This window comes from Chanodichthys erythropterus, chromosome 14, assembly GCF_024489055.1.
Source record: "Chanodichthys erythropterus isolate Z2021 chromosome 14, ASM2448905v1, whole genome shotgun sequence".
NCBI lineage: Eukaryota > Metazoa > Chordata > Actinopteri > Cypriniformes > Xenocyprididae > Chanodichthys > Chanodichthys erythropterus.
Window position 1 is genome coordinate 20,678,530 of NC_090234.1, and position 22,324 is coordinate 20,700,853.

Here is a 22,324-nt window from a genome sequence, read left to right on the forward strand (position 1 = left end):
ATTTTCCACTTATACAGATATACCTGGCCCACCAGCCTCTATGAAGTTTGATGAGATACTTTCAGATCGTATTAAGCTGAGCTGGGAGGCTCCACTTGCTGATGGTGGTTCTCCAATTACAAATTATGTTGTTGATAAACGTGAGACAAGCAGGGCTAACTGGGCCCAGTATTCTGCTAAAATCAGTGCTGATACAAAAGAATGTGCAGTGGAGAGACTTATTGAGGGGCAGGAGTACCAGTTCCGTGTTCGTGCTGAGAACCGCTATGGTACTGGTGATGCCATCGTATCAGACCCTGTTGTGGCAAGGAATCCCTTCAGTAAGACCTTACTATTGTTTTATGTATTTTAGTGCTTGGCTATATCATTTCTATGTTTTAATATACTTGTCATTTACAGCTGTTCCTGGAGCATGTGACCCACCAGTCCTTACAAACATCACAAAGGAGCATATGACTGTAAGCTGGAAGGAACCATCTGATGATGGAAAATCCCCTATCCTTGGATACTTAATTGAGAAACGTGAAACCAAGGAAGTGAACTGGACCAAACTGAACAGAAAACCCTTGCTAGAGAGAACACTTGAGGTTGGAAGTCTCTCTGAGGGAGCTCAGTATGAGTTTAGAGTCATTGCTGTTAATAAAGCTGGCCTTGGCAAACCCAGTGAACCATCTAATGCTGCCTCTGCTCTTGATCCTTTGTGTGAGTATCAGAATCCATTCATAATATCTTGTATATCAACAAATATGTGAGAGCATTTTTTCAGTACCTCTTATTACTTATTACAGATCCTCCAGGGCCACCCATTTCTCCCAAGGTCACAGACACCACCAACAGCACAATTAGACTAACTTGGACTAAACCTTCAAATGATGGTGGAAGTGAAATTTTGGGATACCTTGTCGAATGCAAGAGAACTAATACAACAGACTGGATAAGATGCAATGTACCAAAGAACCTTCAAGACACAAATTATGTTGTGACTGGACTCTTGGAGAACTCAGAGTACCAACTTCGTGTTACTGCTGTAAATAAAGTTGGATTCGGCCAGCCTTGCGAAGTTCCTGAAAAACATGTTGCCAAGGATATTTTTGGTACTAACTTTAAAAATATATATTTTGTATATTTTATTAATTATAATATCTTTAATAAAAAAATATTGAAAGAATATCTATTTTTTAATAATTCCTGAAATATATAAATGTCTATTCTATGTTATTCCAGTTCCTCCCGAGGCTGAACTTGACGCAGAGCTGAAGGACACTTTGGTGCTAACGGCTGGCAGTAAAATGAAACTTCATGCCACAATTAAGGGTCGCCCAACCCCCAGGGTCACCTGGGCCAAGATGAACACCAACATTAAGGACAGACAAGGAATCGTAATCAAGACGACAGACACTGATACATTGGTTTGTGTTGAGAGAGTGAACAGATACGACGCAGGGAAATACATTCTGAATCTTGACAGTGTGAGCGGAATGAAGATGTACACAATTATTGTCACAGTCATTGGTGAGTTATGTAATATTAACAGTTTTGTTTAGTTTTTTTTGTTCTTTTTTATACATAGTTTACTTAATATTTTATATTAACTAAAGCATATATAACTCTTATAACACTAAACAGATACCCCTGGACCTCCACTTAATCTGATGATAAAAGAGACATCAAAGGACAGTGCCTCAATCCTATGGGATGCACCTCTAATTGATGGTGGAAGTGAGATTACAGGTTACATTGTTGACAAGAGAGATGCAGAAAGGAAAGCATGGTCAAATGTTTCAAACACTTGTACTAAAACATCTTTCAAGATTGATGGTTTAGAGGCTGGTAGATCTTATTGCTTCAGGGTTCTGGCTCAAAATAAATATGGCATTGGTGAACCATGTGAAACTGTGGATGCTGTTAGAGCTTCTGGTAAGTGAAGATCATCTTTGGTCATGCAATCCTCAATATCAGAAACCAATAATTCCAATATATATTTTATAATAGTCATCTATAATAGTTATCTATTATTTAATAAACTTAATATCTTCCAGAACAACCTGGACCAGTTATGGACTTCAAGACCTTGCTGGTAACCAAGGACTCTTGTACTCTTTCCTGGAAAAAACCCATCAGTGATGGTGGAAGCCGCATCATTGCATATGTGCTTGAGGTCCTTAATGGCGAAGACAAATGGAAGGAGCTTCTTCGATCAAAGAACATGCAATATAGCGCAAAAGATCTTGTTGAAGGAAGGGAATACAAATACAGAGTATTAGCAACAAATGATTCTGGTGATGGTCCTGTGAAAGAACTCTCTTTGATTGCAAAAGATGTCAATGGTGAGATTTCTAATTTCATATTTGTAAAAAAATGCCCTTTAGCTTTTTCTGGTATATTGTATTTTAAATCTGCTCTGTATCCATTCTTTTTCTATACTATTATAGTTTATCCAAGCTGTGACTTACGGGAATTGCCTAACTTGAACTACATTGCAAAAGAAGGAAGCAATGTTCGTCTCAAGATTCCTATTATTGGAAAGCCTGTCCCTGTTGTCACATGGAAGAAGGGAGAGGATGAAAATCTCACAGACACAGGAAGAGTGTGTGTAGAATCCACAGCTGTAAACACAACTCTCTTGATACGTGACTGCCAAAGGTCAGATGCCTCAAAATACACCATCACTCTTCGCAACACTGCTGGGACAAAAGAGTCCACAATTTTCGTCAGAGTTGTTGGCAAACCAGGAACTCCAACTTCACCAATAAAGTTCAAGGAAGTGACTGCAGATGGTGCAACCTTAAAATGGGGTGCTCCTAAAGATGATGGTGGATCAGAAGTTACCAACTACATTCTTGAGAAACGTGATTCCATTACTAACATGTGGGTTACTGTGTCTTCAACTGTGGACACAAACACTTACAGAGTGTCTGGTCTCCATGAGGGAACTGAATACATATTTAGAGTTAGTGCAGAAAATAAATATGGAATTGGTGAGGGCCTCAAATCAGAGCCTATGGTTGCCAAACATCCATTCAGTAAGTGGAGTTTAAATTATTTATTTTCAGTATATACTATAAATAATATCAAAGTGTAAAAATCACACCTTCTTCCTCATGATTTTTCCTCAGATGTGCCAGATTCACCTCCTCCCCCACAAGTCATGAGTATGCGTCATAATTCAGCAACTCTTACATGGTTTGATCCAAGGAAAACTGGAGGCTCGCCAATCACAGGTACAGAAATAATTAAATGAATATAAGACAATAATCACTGAAATATAGCTAGGAGTAAAACAATACTAGAACAATCAGATAAATAAACAGTATTTTTCGCTTACAGGCTACCATGTTGAATTCAAGGAAAGAAACAGCATGTTATGGAAAAGAGCAAACCCAGCTCCGTTGAAAATGAGAGATTTCACAGCGACTGGCTTAACAGAGGGTCTAGAGTATGAGTTCAGAGTTATGGCTATTAATTTGGCTGGTGTTGGAAGACCAAGTCTTGCCACTGAGCCAAAGGTTGCCTTGGATGCAATTGGTGAGTATATTTTAAAGGCTTGAGTCTTTATAATATCTAAACACCCCAAATTGTGTATGGTTGATTTTTTAATAATTTACTTAAACATATTTCATTATAGATGCACCTGGGAAACCAGATGTGATTAGCATCACTAGAAGCACTGTAACACTTCAATGGACAGAACCTCAATATGATGGTGGACACAGGCTAACAGGCTACATTGTTGAGAGACGTGATCTCCCAGCCAAGGTCTGGGTGAAGGCTAATACAGTAAATGTTGTCGACTGTGCATATACTGTAACAGACTTGCAAGAGGGTTGCAAGTATGAATTTAGAATCAGAGCAAAGAATTCAGCTGGAGCAATAAGTCAACCCTCTGAACAAACTGATACCATTGTGTGCATGGATGAATATGGTAAGACTCAATTGCTCTTTCTAGTGCACGTATCATGAGTAAATGATGTCATATCATCCATATCATCCGACCTGGGAAATAATTTTGCTGATTAGTTTATGTATTGATTATTTTGCAGCGGCACCAACCATTATAATTGATTCAACTGTCAAAGAGGGGCTTACTGTCAAAGCTGGAGATACAATTGTGATAACTGCAACAAGCATTCTGGGCAAACCCCAACCAACATCTGTTTGGTCAAAGGGCGGAAAGTATTTCAAGCCTTCAGATGTGTGTCAGATAGAAACTACACCTTCTTCTTCTACTCTTTCTGTCAAGTATGCAAGTAGGAAGGATTCAGGAGAGTACACAATTACAGCAAGTAACCCATTTGGTGTCAAAGAGGAAAATGTGAAAGTAACAATTTTAGATGTTCCTGGTCCACCAGGGCCACTTGAAACAAGTGGAATTTCATCCGAAAAGGTCACTTTGACATGGACACCACCTCATGAAGATGGAGGATCTCCAATTAAATACTACACGTTGGAGAAAAGAGAAACAAGCCGTCTCCTTTGGACCATTCTTGCTGAAAAGGTTATTGACTGCCACTTTGTTGCCAGTAAACTTATCCAGGGAAATGAGTACATCTTCCGGGTTTCTGCTGTCAACAATTCTGGAGCTGGTGATGCCTCTCATTCGGAGCCAGTGAAAATGGTGGATAGTTATGGTATGTTTATCGTTGAAAAACTCTTTCTCTCACATACTGCTCTATACTGCTCTTTTGTGTGTGATGCTGCATATGTATATGCAATAAGATTCTCAAAAGACATTTCTTATATGCAGGTCCCCCAGGCCCGCCAGCTAAACCAGAAGTTGAAAATGTTTGTGGAAATTCTGTTACCATTGCTTGGAAAAGACCAGCTGATGATGGAGGAAGTGATATAACAGGCTACATGGTTGAAAGGAAAGAAAAGAAGGGAATGAGATGGACACGAGCATCAAAGAAAACAATTGCTGACCTCCACTTTGAAGTGAAAGGACTAAAAGAGGGAGAAGAATATGAATTTAGAGTAACTGCTGAGAATAAGGCTGGTTTCGGTGAGCCAAGTGAACCTTCAGTGCCTGTGAGGACCAAGCTTGTTGCATGTAAGTAAAGTGATTACATTTTATTTTATATGATTATTTGATATGATAGCAAAGATATTCCTAACATGTTTTATTACTTTCCAGATGTACCTGGTCCTCCAGTCAACCCAAGAGTGACAGACACAACAAAAACAACAGCTGAGTTGCACTGGGGCAAACCACTTAGTGATGGTGGCATGGAAGTCACAGGATACCTTGTTGAACACAAAAAGGAGGGAGAAGAAGAATGGGTCAAAGATACAACTACGCCTTTGAGGATAACTGAGTTTGTTGTTCCCAATTTGCAAGCTGGAGTAAAGTATCATTTCAGAATTTGTGCGATGAATGGAATGGGTGTCAGTGAACCAGCACAGACAGAGGATCTTGTTGAAATTGTGGAACGTGAAGAAATCCCTGATTTAGAACTGGATGTAGAACTCAGAAGAACATTAGTTGTTAGGGCAGGTGCATCGATTCGTATATTTGTTCCTATTAAAGGACGCCCAACCCCTACAGTGACTTGGTCAAAAGAGGACTCACCATTGAAAACTCGTGCAATCATCGATAATACTGAATCATACACCCTGCTGGTCATTCCTGACTGTAATAGACGTGACGCAGGGAAATATGATTTAACATTAGAGAATGCTGCTGGAAAGAAGACAGCTTCTGTGGTTGTAAGGGTTTTGGACTCCCCTGGGCCTCCTCTCAATCTGAAACCCAAAGCAATTGACAAAGAGAGTATCACATTGGAATGGGAAATGCCTCTTGTTGATGGAGGTTCCAAGATCACCAATTACATCATTGAGAAGCGAGAGTCTACTCGCAAAGCATATGCTGCTGTGATCACACAATGTAAGACATGCTCTGTCAGAGTTCCTGATCTGGGAGAGGGTTTGGAATATTATTTCAGAGTTTATGCTGAAAATGAGTATGGGATTGGTGAAGCAGTTGAAACCCCAGACCCAGTCAGAGTATCTCAAGCACCAACACCGCCAGAAAATATCACTTTTACTGATGTCACAAAGCACACAATTAGTCTTGCATGGACTAAACCAAAACATGATGGTGGCAGTAGAGTTAGTGGGTATGTAATTGAGGCCCAAAAGAAAGGAACAGATCAGTGGGCCCATGTGACAACTGTGAAGACTTTGGACTTTACTGTAAAAAATCTTAATGAAAATGAAGAGTATGTATTCCGTGTGATGGCCGTGAACAGTTCTGGACGGAGTCAACCTCGTGTAAGCAAGCCTGTTGTTATCAGAGAACAAAGTTCAGAACCGGAATTCGACCTCCGTGGTGTGTGTCAGAAGACAGTTATTGCCAAGGCCGGTGAAGATATAAAGGTTGAGGTGCCTATTTCTGGACGTCCAAAACCAACAGTTTCCTGGCAGAAAGATAGTCAAGCCCTTAAATTAACACAAAGAACAATGATTGAAAATACTTCTACCTCAACTATCTTGATCATAAAAGAATGTTTAAGGGGTGACAGTGGAATATACTCAATGACAGGAAAGAACATTGTTGGCTCAGTCACAGACAGCATCACAGTAAAGGTGCATGATTTGCCTGGACCACCAAAGGGACCAATTAAACTGGATAAAATATCTCGTACTTTCATTGAGTTCTCATGGGAAGCTCCTGAAAATGATGGAGGTGTACCAATCAATAACTATGTAGTAGAAATAAGGGAAACTACTAGCCAGACATGGGTAGAGCTTTCCTCATTGATTATTCGTACAACATTTAAAGCAACTCGTTTAACTACAGGAGTTGAATATCAATTCCGTGTCAAGGCCAAAAACAGATATGGTACAGGGCCTCCAATAACCTCAGAGGCAGTGGTTGCTACATATCCATTCAAGGTGCCTGGGCCACCTGGAACACCTCAAGTTGTTGCTTTCACTAAAGATACAATGACAATTGGCTGGAATGAGCCTGTTAATGATGGTGGAAGTGAGGTCATCGGTTACCATGTTGAAAGGAAAGAGAGGAGCAGTATTGTTTGGCACAGAATTAGCAAGGCACTTGTGGTCGGAAATCTGTTCAAAACCACAGGACTAGAGGATGGTGTGGCATATGAATTCCGTGTGATTGCTGAAAACATAGCTGGAATTGGAAAACCAAGCAAAGCTTCTGAACCAATGCTTGCTCTTGATCCAGTTGATCCACCTGGTCAACCTGTCCCAATATATGTGTCGAAAAATACCATCACTATTCAGTGGACGAAGCCAGAGTATGATGGTGGATTCAAAATTACTGGCTATACTGTGGAAAAGAGAGATCTTCCAGCTGGTCGCTGGATAAGAGCTAACTTTACAAATATCATTGAAACCACTTTCACAATAAGTGGTCTGACACAAGATGCATCTTATGAATTCCGTGTACTTGCAAGAAATTCAGCAGGTGCTGTTAGTAACCCATCAGATCCATCAGATCCAATTATTTGCAAAGATGACATTGTAGAACCAAGAATTATGGTTGATGCTAAATTTAAAGATATTGTCCTTGTCAAATCCGGAGAACAGTTTAAACTTGAAGCTGATATTGCAGGCCAGCCATTACCATCCATGGTTTGGACGAAAGATGGAAAAGATGTTGAAAACACATCTAAACTACAGATTAAAATGTCAGAACTTGCATCAGTCTTGATCAACAAGGATTCTGTCAGAAGGGATGGTGGTGAATTTATTCTGACAGCAACAAATGTTGGTGGCTTTGCTAAGCATGTTTTCAATGTGAAGGTTCTTGATAGACCAGGACCACCTAAAGGACCTCTGGCAGTTTCTGATATCACAGCCGAAAAATGCATGCTCACATGGAATCCACCTGCAGATGATGGCGGGGCAAACATCGAACATTATGTTATTGAAAAGCGCGAGTCAAGCAGACTTGCTTGGACAAATGTGGCATCCGAATTGCAGGTTAATCAGTACCAAGTGACAAAGTTGCTCAAAGGAAATGAATACATTTTCAGAGTTATGGCTGTTAACAAGTATGGTGTTGGAGAACCTCTTGAGTCTGAAGCAATAATTGCAGAAAATCCATATGTACCACCGGATCCTCCACAAACACCTGAGATAACAGCAGTCACTAAAGATTCAGCAGTTATCTGTTGGGGTGCACCAGCCAGCAATGGTGGAAGTGAAATCACCAGCTATCGCATTGAGAAAAGAGACAGGATTAGTTTGCGCTGGGTAAAATGCAACAAAAAGAATGTTACTGACTTGCATTTCAAGGTTACTGCTCTTGTTCCAGGCCATGAATATGAATTCAGAGTGTTTGCTGAAAATGCAGCAGGAATAAGTGAACCAAGTCCTTCCTCACCATTTGTTAAGGCCACAGATACTCTTTTTAAACCAGGTCCACCTGGCAATCCAAGAATTCTGGACACAACAAGTTCTTCTATCACGCTTGCATGGAACAAACCAGTTTATGATGGTGGTTCTGAAATTACTGGCTATATTGTTGAGACCTGTCTCCCTGGAACTGATGAGGAGGAGTGGACAATTGTCTCCCCTAAAGATGGTGTAAAGGGGACATCATTTACAATTAAAAATCTTAAAGAAAATCAGGAATACAAAATCAATGTGTCAGCAGTAAATGGCGAGGGTATTGGAGATGCAGCACCTGTACCAGGTTCACCCAAAGCAGAGGAACGACTCATAGCACCGGAGGTTGACCTTGATGCTGAACTTCGTAAGATTGTGAACATCAGAGCCTGCAATACACTAAGACTTTTTGTGCCAATTAGAGGTAGACCAACACCAGAGGCCAAATGGTCAAGAGAGAATGATGAACCTTTAGACAGAGCTACCATTGAAACTACATCTTCTTTTACATCACTGGTTATTGGAAATGTGAATAGATTTGACAGTGGGAAATACAATTTGACTGTAGAAAACAGCTCTGGAACAAAGACAGTCTCTGTAATAGTTAGAGTTCTAGATACGCCTGGAGCACCACAAAACTTAAAAATAAGCCAGGTTACTAAAGAATCTGTTTCACTTATTTGGGATCCTCCACTTAACGATGGTGGCACAAAAATTAAGAATTATATTGTTGAGAAGCGTGAGGCTACAAGAAAGGCATATGCTACAGTAAATGCCAATTGTCACAAAACTACTTGGACAGTTGACCAGCTCCAAGAAGGATGCAACTACTACTTCAGAGTTCTAGCAGAAAATGAGTATGGCATTGGTCTTCCTATTGAGACGGGTGAATCTGTTAAAGTGTCTGAGAAGCCACTTCCCCCTGGCAAGATTACACTTCAGGATGTCACAAAGACGAGTGTGACATTATCTTGGGAAAAACCTGAACATGATGGAGGAAGCAGAGTGGTTGCATATGTTGTTGAGATGCAGAGCAAAGGCAGTGAAAAATGGACACAAGCTGTTATTGTCAAGGTACCTGAAGCAGTTATTACTGGGCTTGCACCTGGTGAAGAGTATATGTTCCGTGTTTCTGCAAGAAATGAAAAGGGAACCAGTGATCCTCGTCAAATTGGTGTCCCTGTGATTGCAAAGGACCTTGTAATTGCTCCATCGGCTAAGATGTTGTTTTCTACATTCAGTGTTCTGGCAGGAGAGGATTTGACACTTGATATTCCATATAATGCTCGCCCCAAAGCTGCCATTTCATGGCTAAAGGAAGCAGTTCCACTTAAACGAACAAGCAGGGTTAACTTTTCCTCTACGGATTCACAGCTGAATTTAGTAATCAAAGAGGCCTGTAGAGATGATGTTGGCCAGTATAGTATCAAACTATCAAACACAGCTGGTGAGACAACAGTGGATATTGGAATTGTTGTTCTTGACAAACCTGGGCCACCAACAGGCCCTGTTAAAGTTAATGAAGTAACATCTGACAGTGTTACCATTTCTTGGAAGCCACCAGAGTATGATGGGGGCTGCACCATTAATAATTACATAGTAGAAAAGAAGGACACATCCACAACGAATTGGCAGGTTGTAGCAGCAAACCTAGCAAGAACTCAGATTAAGGCAGGAAGACTGAAGACAGGTTGTGAATATCAATTTAGAATTGCAGCAGAGAACAGATATGGCAAAAGCCCTCTGCTCATGTCTGAATGTGTTGTTGCACAGTATCCTTACAAACTACCGGGCCCTCCTGGAACACCTTTCTTGCAGTCTTCCACAAAAGATAGTATGGTGATAGTGTGGAATGAACCTGTTATTGATGGTGGAGCAACAATCTTAGGATATCACCTTGAGCGAAAAGAGAGAAATAGCATTCTTTGGGTGAAATTAAACAAAAGCATAATCCAAGACACAACTTTAAAGACCACAGGGCTTGAAGAAGGCATGGAGTATGAATTCAGAGTTTATGCTGAAAACATTGTTGGCATTGGTAAGGCTAGTAAGATATCAGAGGGCTGTGTTGCCAGAGATCCTTGTGATCCTCCTGGAACACCAGAAGCCATTAAAATCACAAAGAATTCTATTACAATTGCATGGACCAAGCCAGAGTATGATGGTGGAAGCAAAGTCATTGGATATATTGTAGAAAAGAAGGAATTGCCTGCAGGACGCTGGATGAAAGCAAACTTCACCAATGTCATAGAGACTGAGTATACTGCAACAGGTCTTACAGAAGATGACAAATATGAGTTCCGTGTCATTGCAAGAAATGCTGCTGGAGTTTTCAGTGATCCTTCATATAGTACTGGACCTATCATGGCAAAGGATGAGATTGAACCACCGCGTATCAGCATAGATCCAGAGTACAGTCAAACAATTGTTGTAAATGCAGGAGACAACTTCAAGATTGATGCAGATGTTCATGGAAAACCAATACCAACAATTCGTTGGATGAAGGGTGAGCAAGACCTTGGAAATACCATATATCGTGAAATTAAAAGCACAGATAACTATACCTGTTTGACTGTAAAGGAGGCCAAACTTGCTGATGGAGGTCAGTATATTCTACTGCTGCAAAATCCAGGAGGAGAGAAAGCTGTGCAAGTAAATATTTGTGTCCTAGATAAGCCTGGACCACCTGAGGGACCCATCTCTATCACAGGTGTAACCAGTGAGCAATGCTGCCTTGCTTGGAAACCACCTAAACAAGATGGTGGCAGCAAAATCATTCATTATATTGTTGAAAAAAGGGAGACTAGCAGACTACTTTGGACAGTTGTTGAACCCAAAGTGCAAGCTGTAAATCTTAAAATAACCAAACTCCTAGAAGGAAATGAATATATCTTCAGAGTTTTACCAGTGAACAAATTTGGTGTTGGTGAGCCCCTCCAATCAGGTGCAGTTGTTATCAAGAATCCATTCACACCTCCAGATGCACCAAAAGGAGTGGAAGTTTCTAATGTCAAGAAAGATTCAATGGTCTTAACATGGGAGGCCCCAACAAATGATGGGGGTACTCCTATCACTGGTTATATTATTGAGAAACATGACAAGGAAGGCATTAGATGGACCAGATGCAACATGAAAACAGTTACTAACCTCACATTTAAAGTTACTGGACTCCTGGAGAACCACCTGTATGAATTCAGAGTTTGTGCTGAGAATGCTGCTGGAGTTAGTGAAGCAAGTTCTGCAACTGTATTCTATAAAGCCCTGGATCCTGTATTCAAGCCAGGTCCACCACATAATCCAAAAGTGTTAGACATGACAAAATCATCTGTTGCTCTTGCATGGGGAAAGCCTATTTATGATGGTGGCTGTGAAGTCCAGGGATATATTGTTGAAGCATGTGAAGCAAAAGCAGAGGAGATAAAGACTCCAGTAGAAGAAGGAAAGGTTGCCGAAGAATGGACCATGTGCACTCCACCTACAGGTGTTAAACTGACACGCTTTACAGTGGAAAATCTGAAGGAAAAACAGGAATACAAATTCAGGGTTTGTGCAGTTAACAAGGTCGGTGTTGGGGAGCATGCTGATGTCCCCGGGCCTATTTTGCCAGAGGACAAAACAGAGGAACCAGATCTTGATATTGATGCTGAGTTTAGAAAGGTTGTACGTATTAAAGCTGGAGGTTCCCTCAGGATGTTCATCCCTTTCAAAGGAAGACCAACCCCACAAATCAAATGGGAAAAAGATGGCGGGCAGATTAAGGAAACGGCACAGACTGAGACCACCAGCAGTCATACTTCACTTGTGATTGATAAAGTCAACAGGACAGACAGTGGTAAATATACTGTGACAGCAGAAAACTCTGCTGGTGCAAAATCTGAAACAATTATTGTGAAAGTCCTTGACACTCCAAGCGCTCCACTCAACTTTAAAGTAAAAGAAATTACAAAGGAATCTGTTACTCTTACATGGGAGCCTCCACTGTTGGATGGTGGAGCAAAGATCAAAAATTACATTGTTGAGAAACGTGAGAGCACAAGAAAAACATTTTCTGCCGTTGTAACAAACTGCCACAAACTCTCATGGAAAGTTGAACCACTTCAAGAAGGTTGCAGTTACTATTTCAGAGTGCTTGCAGAAAATGAATATGGTGTAGGGCTACCTGCAGATATCACAGATCCTTTGAAAGTTTCAGAGGTGCCACAGTGTCCTGGAAAATTAAGTGTTGTAGATGTTACTAAAACAAGTGTGACTCTTTCTTGGGAAAAGCCAGTTCATGATGGTGGCAGCAGAATTCTTCAATATCTTGTTGAAATGCAGGTCAAGGGTAATGATAAATGGTCTGGTTGTGCCAATGTCAAAACACTGGAAGCTGTAATCAATAATTTGAACCCTGGAGAGGAGTATACTTTTAGAGTAGTTGCTGTCAATGAAAAAGGAAAGAGTGACCCACGAACACTTGCTGTCCCTGTGCAAGCAAAAGACCTTGTCTTTGGGCCTGATGTAAGGCCTGCATTTAGCAACTACAGTGTTCTTGTTGGAAAGGACCTTCAAGTTGAAATTCCAGTTTCTGGCCGTCCAAAGCCAAAAATCACATGGACAAAGGATGGCACAGCCCTCAAATTCACAACAAGGGTTAACATTTCTAATACAGCACACAGCACTGTTCTTAGCATCAAAGAAGCAGCAAGAGAAGATGGTGGAATGTATGGAATAAATGTGTCCAATGTTGTTGGACAAAAGGATGCAACCATTGAAATCATCACTCTTGATAAACCTGGCCCACCAACTGGCCCTGTGCGATTTGATGAGATAACTGTGTCAAGTGTTACGTTGTCATGGGATCCTCCTAAGTATACTGGTGGTTGCCCAATTTCAAATTACGTTGTGCAAAAGAGAGATACAACTACTACAACATGGGAGAATGTTGCAATTTCATTAGCAAGAACAACAATTAAGGTACAACGACTGAAGGCTGGTTCTGAATATCAATTCAGAATTATTGCTCAAAACAGGTATGGCAAGAGCTACGCTTTGGACTCTTCAGCTGTTGTTGCTCAGTACCCATACAGAGAACCAGGACCTCCAGGAACTCCATTTGTGTCATACCTATCAAAGGACCACATGGTTGTTGAGTGGCATGAGCCAGTTTCAGATGGAGGCAGTAACATTATTGGATATCATCTTGAAAGGAAGGAGAGAAACAGCATTCTTTGGACAAAGATAAATAAGACACTGATTCAAGAAACAAGATTCAAAACCAGTCCTTTAGAGGAAGGTATCGAATATGAGTTCAGAGTCTATGCTGAAAATATTGTTGGCATTGGAAGATGTAGCAAAATCTCAGAGGGCTTTGTTGCTCGTGATCAATGTGATCCTCCTGGAACTCCAGAAGCTGTCCATGTGAGCAAAAATTCCATAACTATCCAATGGGCAAAGCCAGAGTATGATGGTGGAAGTGTTATCACTGGTTATAATGTTGAGAAACGTGATCTTCCAGAGGGTCGCTGGATGAAAGCAAGTTTCACAAATGTTATTGAAACCAATTTTACTGTCACTGGGCTTACAGAAGGTGCCAAGTACGACTTCAGGGTAATTGCAAAGAATGCTGTTGGCACTATCAGCAAACCATCATATAATAGTGGACCAATTGCCGCATTAGATGAGGTAGAGCCACCAAAGTTCTCAATTGACCCAGAATACACAAAGACTCTTATTGTGAATGCAGGGGATACATTCAGACTCGATGCTGATGTTCATGGTAAGCCAATTCCCACAATCCAGTGGTTTAAGAATGAAAAAGAGCTTGAAAACACAATTAGATGTGACATCAAAAACACTGACAACAGAGCACTAATTATAGTAAAAGATGCAGTCAGACAAGACGGTGGTAACTACACTCTTCAGCTCACAAATGTTGCTGGCTCTCAGACTGTTCAATTCCATGTAAAAGTGCTTGATAAACCAGGCCCACCAGAAGGACCTCTTCATGTCACAGGTGTGTTCAGTGATAAATGCACACTGATATGGCGTGCTCCACTTGATGATGGAGGAAACACTATAACTCATTACATTATTGAGAGACGTGAGACAAGTCGTCTTGCTTGGACTGTGGTGTGTAATGACTGTAAAACAACAACATACAAAGTCACAAAACTCCTTGAAGGCAATGAATATATATTCCGTGTCATGGCTGCCAACAGTTATGGTGTTGGTGAGCCAATTGACACACCATCCGTAATAATGAAAGATCCATTTAGTCACCCTGGATCACCACAAATTATTGAGGTAACAAATATTGCAAAGGACTCTATGACTGTTTGCTGGAGTGCACCAGATACTGATGGTGGAAGTGTAATTCTTGGATACATCATTGAGAAGAGAGACCGGTCCGGAATTAGATGGACAAGATGCAACAGGCAAAAAGTAACTGATGTATGCTTCAGAGTGCATGGCCTCATTGAGGATCATGAGTATGAATTCAGAGTGTCAGCTGAAAATGCAGCTGGAATTGGAGAACCAAGCTTGCCAACTTCATACTACAAGGCTTGTGATCCCAAATACAAACCCGGCTCACCTATGCATGCACATGTTGTTGATACCACCAAGACTTCAATTACAGTATCATGGGGAAAACCCCTTAATGATGGTGGATGTGCAATTCAAGGATATATTGTTGAGATCTGCAAAGCTGAAGAGGAAGAATGGACTATGTGCACTCCCCCTACTGGCTTACGTGTCAACAAATTTGAAATCACTAAGCTAACAGAACAACAAGAATATAAAATTCAAATATGTGCCATTAATAAATTAGGTGTTGGAGAGCCTGCAGTTATTCCCGGAACTGCCAAGCCAGAGGAAAAGCTGGAGACCCCTGAAATACACCTTGATTCAGAGCTGAGGAAAGGCATTGTTGTTCGCGCTGGAGGATCAGTAAGAGTCAATGTACCATTTAGAGGTAGACCAGTACCAGATATCAAATGGACTAAAGATGAAGGTGAATTGTCAGAAAAGACAGTGCTTGAAAAAGGTATTAACTTCACCCAGCTTTCAATTGACTCCTGTGATAGAAGGGACTCTGGAAAATACACTGTGACTCTACAGAACAGCAGTGGCTCTGTATCTGAATTTGTGGCTGTTAAAGTGTTAGATACACCTGGAGCACCACTAAACCTTTTAGTTAAGGATATCAAGAAAGACTCTGTCACACTTGTTTGGGAGCCACCACTTATTGATGGAGGAGCAAAGATCAAAAATTATGTTGTTGACAAGCGTGAATCCACAAGAAAGGCCTATGCAAATGTAACATCCAAGTGCAGCAAGACAACTTATAAGGTGGAAAATCTTGCAGAGGGAGCAATGTATTACTTCAGAGTTATGGCTGAAAATGAATTTGGCATTGGTTTGCCAGTTGAAACAAAAACTGCTTCAAAGGCATCTGAAGTACCTCAGCCAGTTGGAAAGGTTATGTTGACTGATGTGACAAAAGTAAGCGCATCTCTGGCCTGGGAAAAACCCAAGCATGATGGAGGTAGTAGGATTGCTGGCTACTTGATAGAAATGCAACCAAAAGGAACTGACAAATGGGGTGTAGCCACAAATGTAAAAACATGTGAAGGAACAGTCACTGGACTGACTGGTGGTCAGGAATATTTGTTCCGTGTTCTGGCATACAATGAGAAAGGCAAAAGTGAGCCAAAGCCCCTTGCTGCTCCAGTTATTGCAAATGACCTCACAATTGAACCAAGCTTGAAGTTGCAGTTCAACACATACAGTGTCAAATCTGGAAAGGATTTAAAACTTGAAATACCTATTTTTGGACGTCCAAAACCAAAGATCACTTGGTCAAAAGATGGGCAGTCACTTAAAGTAACATCCAGAGTTACTACTTCCAACACACCAACATCAACAATCCTACAGATAACTGAAGCCTGTAAAGATGACCTTGGAAAGTATGCAGTTACTGCAACAAACAGTGTTTGTGCAGTTACAGAAGATTTCAGTATTATAATCTTGGATAAACCTGGTCCACCCACAGGACCAATAAAAGTGAATGAAGTAAGCAACAATTCTGTATCCATCTCATGGGAACCTCCAGAGTATACAGGAGGCTGCCAAGTAAAGCATTACATTGTTGAGAAGCGAGACACCACTGAAACTACTTGGCAAGTTGTGGCTGGATCAGTTGCTAGGACATCCCTCAAAATTACCAAGCTGAAAACTGGTGCTGAGTATCAGTTTAGAGTCACTGCTGAGAACAGATATGGTAAAGGTGCTTCTTTAGATTCAAAGTCCATTGTTGTTCAGTATCCATACAAACCACCTGGGCCACCTGGTACTCCATATGTGAAATCTGCCACCAAGGATCAAATGACCATTGAATGGAATGAACCAGTTAATGATGGTGGCAGTTCAGTGATTGGATACCACCTTGAGAGCAAAGAAAGAACAAGTATTATATGGACAAAACTAAACAAAACCCTTATTAATGACACTGTTTTCAAAATATGCAATCTTGAAGAAGGCACTGGATATGAATTCAGGGTATATGCTGAAAACATTGTTGGTATTGGCAGAGCAAGCAAAGTTTCAGAGAGCTTTGTTGCCCGTGACCCATGTGATCCACCTGGAATGCCTGAGGCTGTTGCAATATCAAAGAACCACATTAAGATTCAGTGGACAAAACCTCAATATGATGGTGGCAGCAAAGTGACTGGATATATTGTTGAAAGAAGAGATTTGCCTGAGGGCCGATGGATGAGAGCAAACTTTACCAATGTAATTGAGACAGAATTTACAAATACAGGCTTAACAGTAAACAATCAATATGAATTTAGAGTAATCGCAAGAAATGCAGTGGGTGTCTTCAGTGAGCCTTCGGACAGCACTGGACCAATTACTGCTACAGATGAAATTGAACCTCCTAGTGTTTCAATGGATCCTAAGTACAAGGATGTCATTGTTATCAATGCCGGAGACAATTTAGTTTTGGATGCAGATATACATGGAAAACCCACACCTGATATTCAATGGCTAAAAGAAGGAAAAGAAATGGATAAGACACTGCGCATTGAAGTAAGAAGTACACAAAAATATGCTTCTATTACAATAAAGGACTGTACTAGATTGGATGGTGGACACTATGACCTAATTTTAAGCAACAGTGGTGGAACAAAAACAATCCCAATAACAGTAAAAGTTCTTGATAGACCAGGCCCACCAACTGGACCACTACAAGTAGCTGGCATCATGTCTGATAAATGTCATCTGTCCTGGTCTGAGCCCTCTCAAAATGGTGGTGCTAATATTTCTCATTACATCCTTGAGAAAAGGGAAACTAGCAGGCTATCCTGGACTGTTGTTGATTCCAACATTCCTACTGTGAGTTATAAAGTGACCAAGCTCCTGTCTGGTGATGAGTACATCTTTAGAGTTATGGCTGTCAACAAATATGGCATTGGTGAGCCTCTGGAATCTGAAGCAATTATTGCACGCAATCCATACAAGCCACCAAGTGCGCCATCAGCACCAGAGGCAAGTGAGATAACAAAGGATTCAATAACTTTATCATGGGATGCCCCAGAAAACAATGGTGGTGCAGAAATTACATGTTATCACTTGGAGAAGCGTGACAAAGATGGCGTAAGGTGGACAAAATGCAACCGGCAGAAGCTGTCCGATCTACATTTCAAAGTAACTGGTCTGTCAGAGGGACATTTCTATGAATTCCGTGTGTCTGCTGAGAATGAAGCTGGTGTGGGAGAATCTAGTGACTTATCACTGTTTTATAGAGCAGTAAATGCTTTAACTCCCCCAGGTCCACCTCATCATCCTAAAGTGACAGATTACACAAACTCATCTGTCTCTCTGTCTTGGGGAAAACCTGCTTCAGATGGTGGTTCATATATTAAAGGTTATATTGTTGAGATGAAAGAGGTTTCTTCAGAGGAATGGATCATATGCACACCTCCAGCTGGTATTCAAGCAACACGCCTCAAAGTTGAAAACCTGAAGGAAAATGCTGAATATAACTTCCGTATTTGTGCAATTAATTCTGAAGGCGTTGGTGAGCCTGCTGATGTTCATGGATCGGTGACTGCAACTGAAAAACTTGAAGCACCTGAGATTGAACTTGATGCTGACCTCAGGAAAGTTGTCTCTGTTCGCGCAGGAGGATCCCTTCGTCTTTTCATTACAATTAGAGGTCGACCTGAGCCATCCGTCAAATGGGAAAAGGAGGATGGAACTCTTACTGAACGTGCTCAGATTGAGTCCACCAGTTCATACACCATGCTTGTAATTGACAATGTCAATAGATTTGACAGTGGAAAATATGTCTTAACTCTTGAGAATAAGAGTGGCACAAAATCTGCATTTGTGAATGTGAGGGTGCTTGGTACACCAAGTTCTCCACAGAAGTTTGAAGTAAAAGACGTGAAGAAAGATTCAGTGACTCTCTGCTGGGACCCACCACTTACAGATGGCGGGGCTAAAATAACCAATTACGTGGTTGAGAAACGAGAATCTACAAGAAAAGCTTATACAACTGTCACAAGCAACTGCACACAGACTTCCTTTAAAATTGATGAACTACAGGAAGGAGGCATTTTCTACTTCCGTGTGTGTGCTGTAAATGAGTATGGCTTTGGTGTGATGGCAGAAACAAAGAATCCTATTAAGGTTGCACAGGTTCCTATGCCTCCAGGAAAAGTAACAATTGTGGATGTCACAAAGAATAGTGTGACACTTACTTGGGTGAAGCCTGTCCATGATGGAGGCAGTAAAATCCTCTGCTACAATGTAGAGATGCAAACCAAGGGTAGCGACAAATGGGGTGTAAGCTGCACTGTTAAGGTTCCAGAGGCTACTGTGAGCAACCTAACACCTGGTGAAACATATTCATTCAGAGTTATTGCATTGAATGAAAAAGGCAAGAGTGAGCCTCAAGAACTTGGTGTACCTGTAGTAGCTAAAGATATTGAAATTGAACCCTCTGTTCATCTGCTGTTCAATACTTACAGTGTTAAGGCTGGGGGTGATCTTACTGTGGAAGTTCCCGTGAGAGGCAGGCCTAAGCCAGTTGTCTCTTGGAAGAAGGATGGCCTTCCTTTGAAGCAAACAACCTCTCTTTCAATTGTCAACACTATTGTGTCAAGCAAAATTATTATCAAAGAAGCTGCTATTGAGCATGTTGGTAAATATGAAATCACTCTCGCTAATACAGCAGGCACCATGTCCACAGATATTGGCATTGTTGTTCTTGATAAACCTGGGCCACCAGCTTCAGTAAAGGTTGACGCTGTGACTTCTGATAGTATTACCTTGTCATGGGCCCCTCCAGAATACGATGGTGGATGCTCCATCAATAATTATATTGTTGAGAAGAGAGATACCAACACAACAGAGTGGCAAATTGTTTCAACAAATGTTGCCAGAACCTCAGTAAAGGTACCTCGATTGACACAAGGTTCTGAGTACCAGTTCCGTATCTATGCTGTGAACCGCTATGGAAAGGGTAAGCCAATTGACTCTCCAGGCATTACTGCTGAGTACACATTCAAACAGCCTGGTCCACCTTCTACACCCCGCGTAGCTCATGCCACCAAGGTCTTCATGCTCGTCACATGGAATGAGCCAGTTAATGATGGTGGTAGCTCGGTCCTTGGCTATCATTTAGAACGCAAGGAGAGAAGCAGTATTCTTTGGACAAAGGTGAACAGGGCACTCATCAAGGATACTGAATTCAAAGTAACGGGTATTGAGGAAGGTATGATGTATGAATTCCGTGTCTATGCTGAAAATATTGCTGGAATTGGCAAGGCAAGCAAAGCCAGTGAGGCCATAGCTGCACGAGATCCTTGTGATCCTCCTGGTCAACCTGTGATAACTAGCATTACCAAATCCTCTGTATCTCTTTCTTGGACAAAGCCTGAATATGATGGTGGAGCCAAAGTTACTGGTTACATAATTGAACGCAGAGATCTCCCAGATGGTCGCTGGTTAAGATGCAATTTTACTAATGTTGTAGAGACTTACTTTGATGTTACTGGCCTTACATTGGATCAACAATATGATTTCCGTGTTATTGCAAAGAATGCTGCTGGACTATTCAGTGAGCCATCCTACAACACTGGTCCTATTACAGTTAAAGATAATGTAGATCCACCACGCATCATGATGGATGTCAAGTTCAGAGATGTTGTGGTAGTAAAAGCTGGGGAAACCCTGAAGATTAATGCTGACATTGCAGGGCGTCCTCTTCCAGTTGCAACTTGGTCAAAGGATGGACATGAAATTGAACTCAAGGCAAGAATTCAGATAACTGGAACAGATACAAGTACTATGATAGTAATTAAAGACTGCAAAAGGAGTGATTCAGGGCAGTATGCTTTGACATTACAGAATGTTGCAGGAAGTGTCACAACACCAGTAAACTGTGTTATTCTTGATAAACCAGGACCTTCAGCAGGACCACTATCAGTAACGGGCCTCACAGCAGAGGAGTGCACATTGTCATGGGGACCACCACAAGAAATCGGTGGCTCTGAAATAACACATTATGTTGTTCAGAAACGAGAGACCAGCCGATTGGCATGGACACTTGTCCATGGAGAGGTCAAAACCACAACATTTAAGGTCACTAAGCTCCTGAAAGGAAATGAATACATATTCAGAGTATTAGCTGTCAACAAGTTTGGACTTGGCGAAGCCCTTGAAAGTGAAATTGTCAAGGTCACTGATCCATACACTATCCCAGCAGCCCCAGCAAATGTTGAAATTACAAGTGTAACCAGTGAGGAAATGAATCTAACTTGGACAAAGCCTGCATCTGATGGGGGCAGTGAGATCCTTGGATATATAATTGAAAGGCGAGATAAATCTGGTCTTCACTGGGTTCGTGTGAACAGGGAGCTTGTGAAAGGCCTAACAGCTGTGATATCAAAATTAAGAAGAGGATGTGAATATGAGTTTAGAGTTTATGCTGAAAATGCGGCAGGTTTAAGTCCAGCTAGTAACCCATCTCATTCAGCAAGAGCAGAGGATAAACATTTGGTGCCATCCCCACCAACTAAACCAAAGATTCTGGATCATACCAAGAATTCTATTACTATTGCCTGGAAAAAGCCATTTTCTGATGGTGGTGCACAGATCCTAGGATACACTGTAGAATATAAGAAATCTGAGGATGAAGAATGGATTGTGGAGATTCAGATGACAAAGAGCAACGAATTCACCATTTCTGGTCTTACAACTGATGTGGAATATGTATTTGCTGTTAAAGCAATCAACAAAGTTGGTGTTAGTGAGAGGTCAGCTGTCTCTGAGCCACAAACAGCAACTGAGAGGAAGGAGGAACCTGTATTTGACGTTGACATTGAGATGCGAAAGACTTTAATTGTCAAGCATGGTAATTCATTCACTTTGACGGCACCATTCAAGGGAAAGCCAGTTCCTTCAATTACATGGAATAAAGAGGAAACTGACCTCAAAGCAAGGGCAAGCATAGAAACAACAGAAAAATGCACATCTATTACTATTGAGAAAGCAACAAGGAATGACTCTGGACAATACATTGTTACTTTGGACAATGGTGTTGGAACTGCATCTTTGCCAATGGTGGTCAAAGTACTTGATACCCCTGGACCACCAACTAATGTGAAAATTACAGAAGTCACAAAAGATTCTGCTACAGTTACTTGGGCACCTCCAGAGAATGATGGAGGAGATGCTGTTAAGGCTTATCATGTTGAGAAACGTGAAGCAAGCAAAAAGGCCTGGGTATGTGTAACAAGCAACTGTCACAGTCTAACATACAAGGTTGAAGACTTGCAAGAAGGTGCAATCTACTACTTTAGAGTTACTGGAGAAAATGAGTTTGGGGCAGGTGTACCTACTGAAACTAAAGATGGAACCAAGATTACAGGTAAAAATCATTATAAGATTTATTTGTCTGAAAATTAGAAAATAA

The 22,324-nt window shown here is 41.1% G+C and overlaps 1 protein-coding gene across 3 annotated transcripts in view; it reads left to right on the plus strand.

The window, feature by feature from the left end:
* Window positions 1-22,324, plus strand: part of ttn.1 (titin, tandem duplicate 1) — a 135,765-nt gene that overhangs the window by 87,396 nt on the left and 26,045 nt on the right. For all 3 annotated transcript variants that reach the window (XM_067409305.1, XM_067409306.1, XM_067409307.1), the window contains 13 exons: window positions 18-320; window positions 400-702; window positions 789-1,094; window positions 1,225-1,512; window positions 1,627-1,917; window positions 2,040-2,327; window positions 2,433-3,023; window positions 3,117-3,221; window positions 3,328-3,525; window positions 3,626-3,922; window positions 4,041-4,628; window positions 4,745-5,047; window positions 5,132-22,279. In XM_067409305.1, coding sequence (XP_067265406.1) covers window positions 18-320; window positions 400-702; window positions 789-1,094; window positions 1,225-1,512; window positions 1,627-1,917; window positions 2,040-2,327; window positions 2,433-3,023; window positions 3,117-3,221; window positions 3,328-3,525; window positions 3,626-3,922; window positions 4,041-4,628; window positions 4,745-5,047; window positions 5,132-22,279 — 21,009 coding nt within the window. The remainder of the gene's footprint in view (window positions 1-17; window positions 321-399; window positions 703-788; window positions 1,095-1,224; window positions 1,513-1,626; window positions 1,918-2,039; window positions 2,328-2,432; window positions 3,024-3,116; window positions 3,222-3,327; window positions 3,526-3,625; window positions 3,923-4,040; window positions 4,629-4,744; window positions 5,048-5,131; window positions 22,280-22,324) is intronic.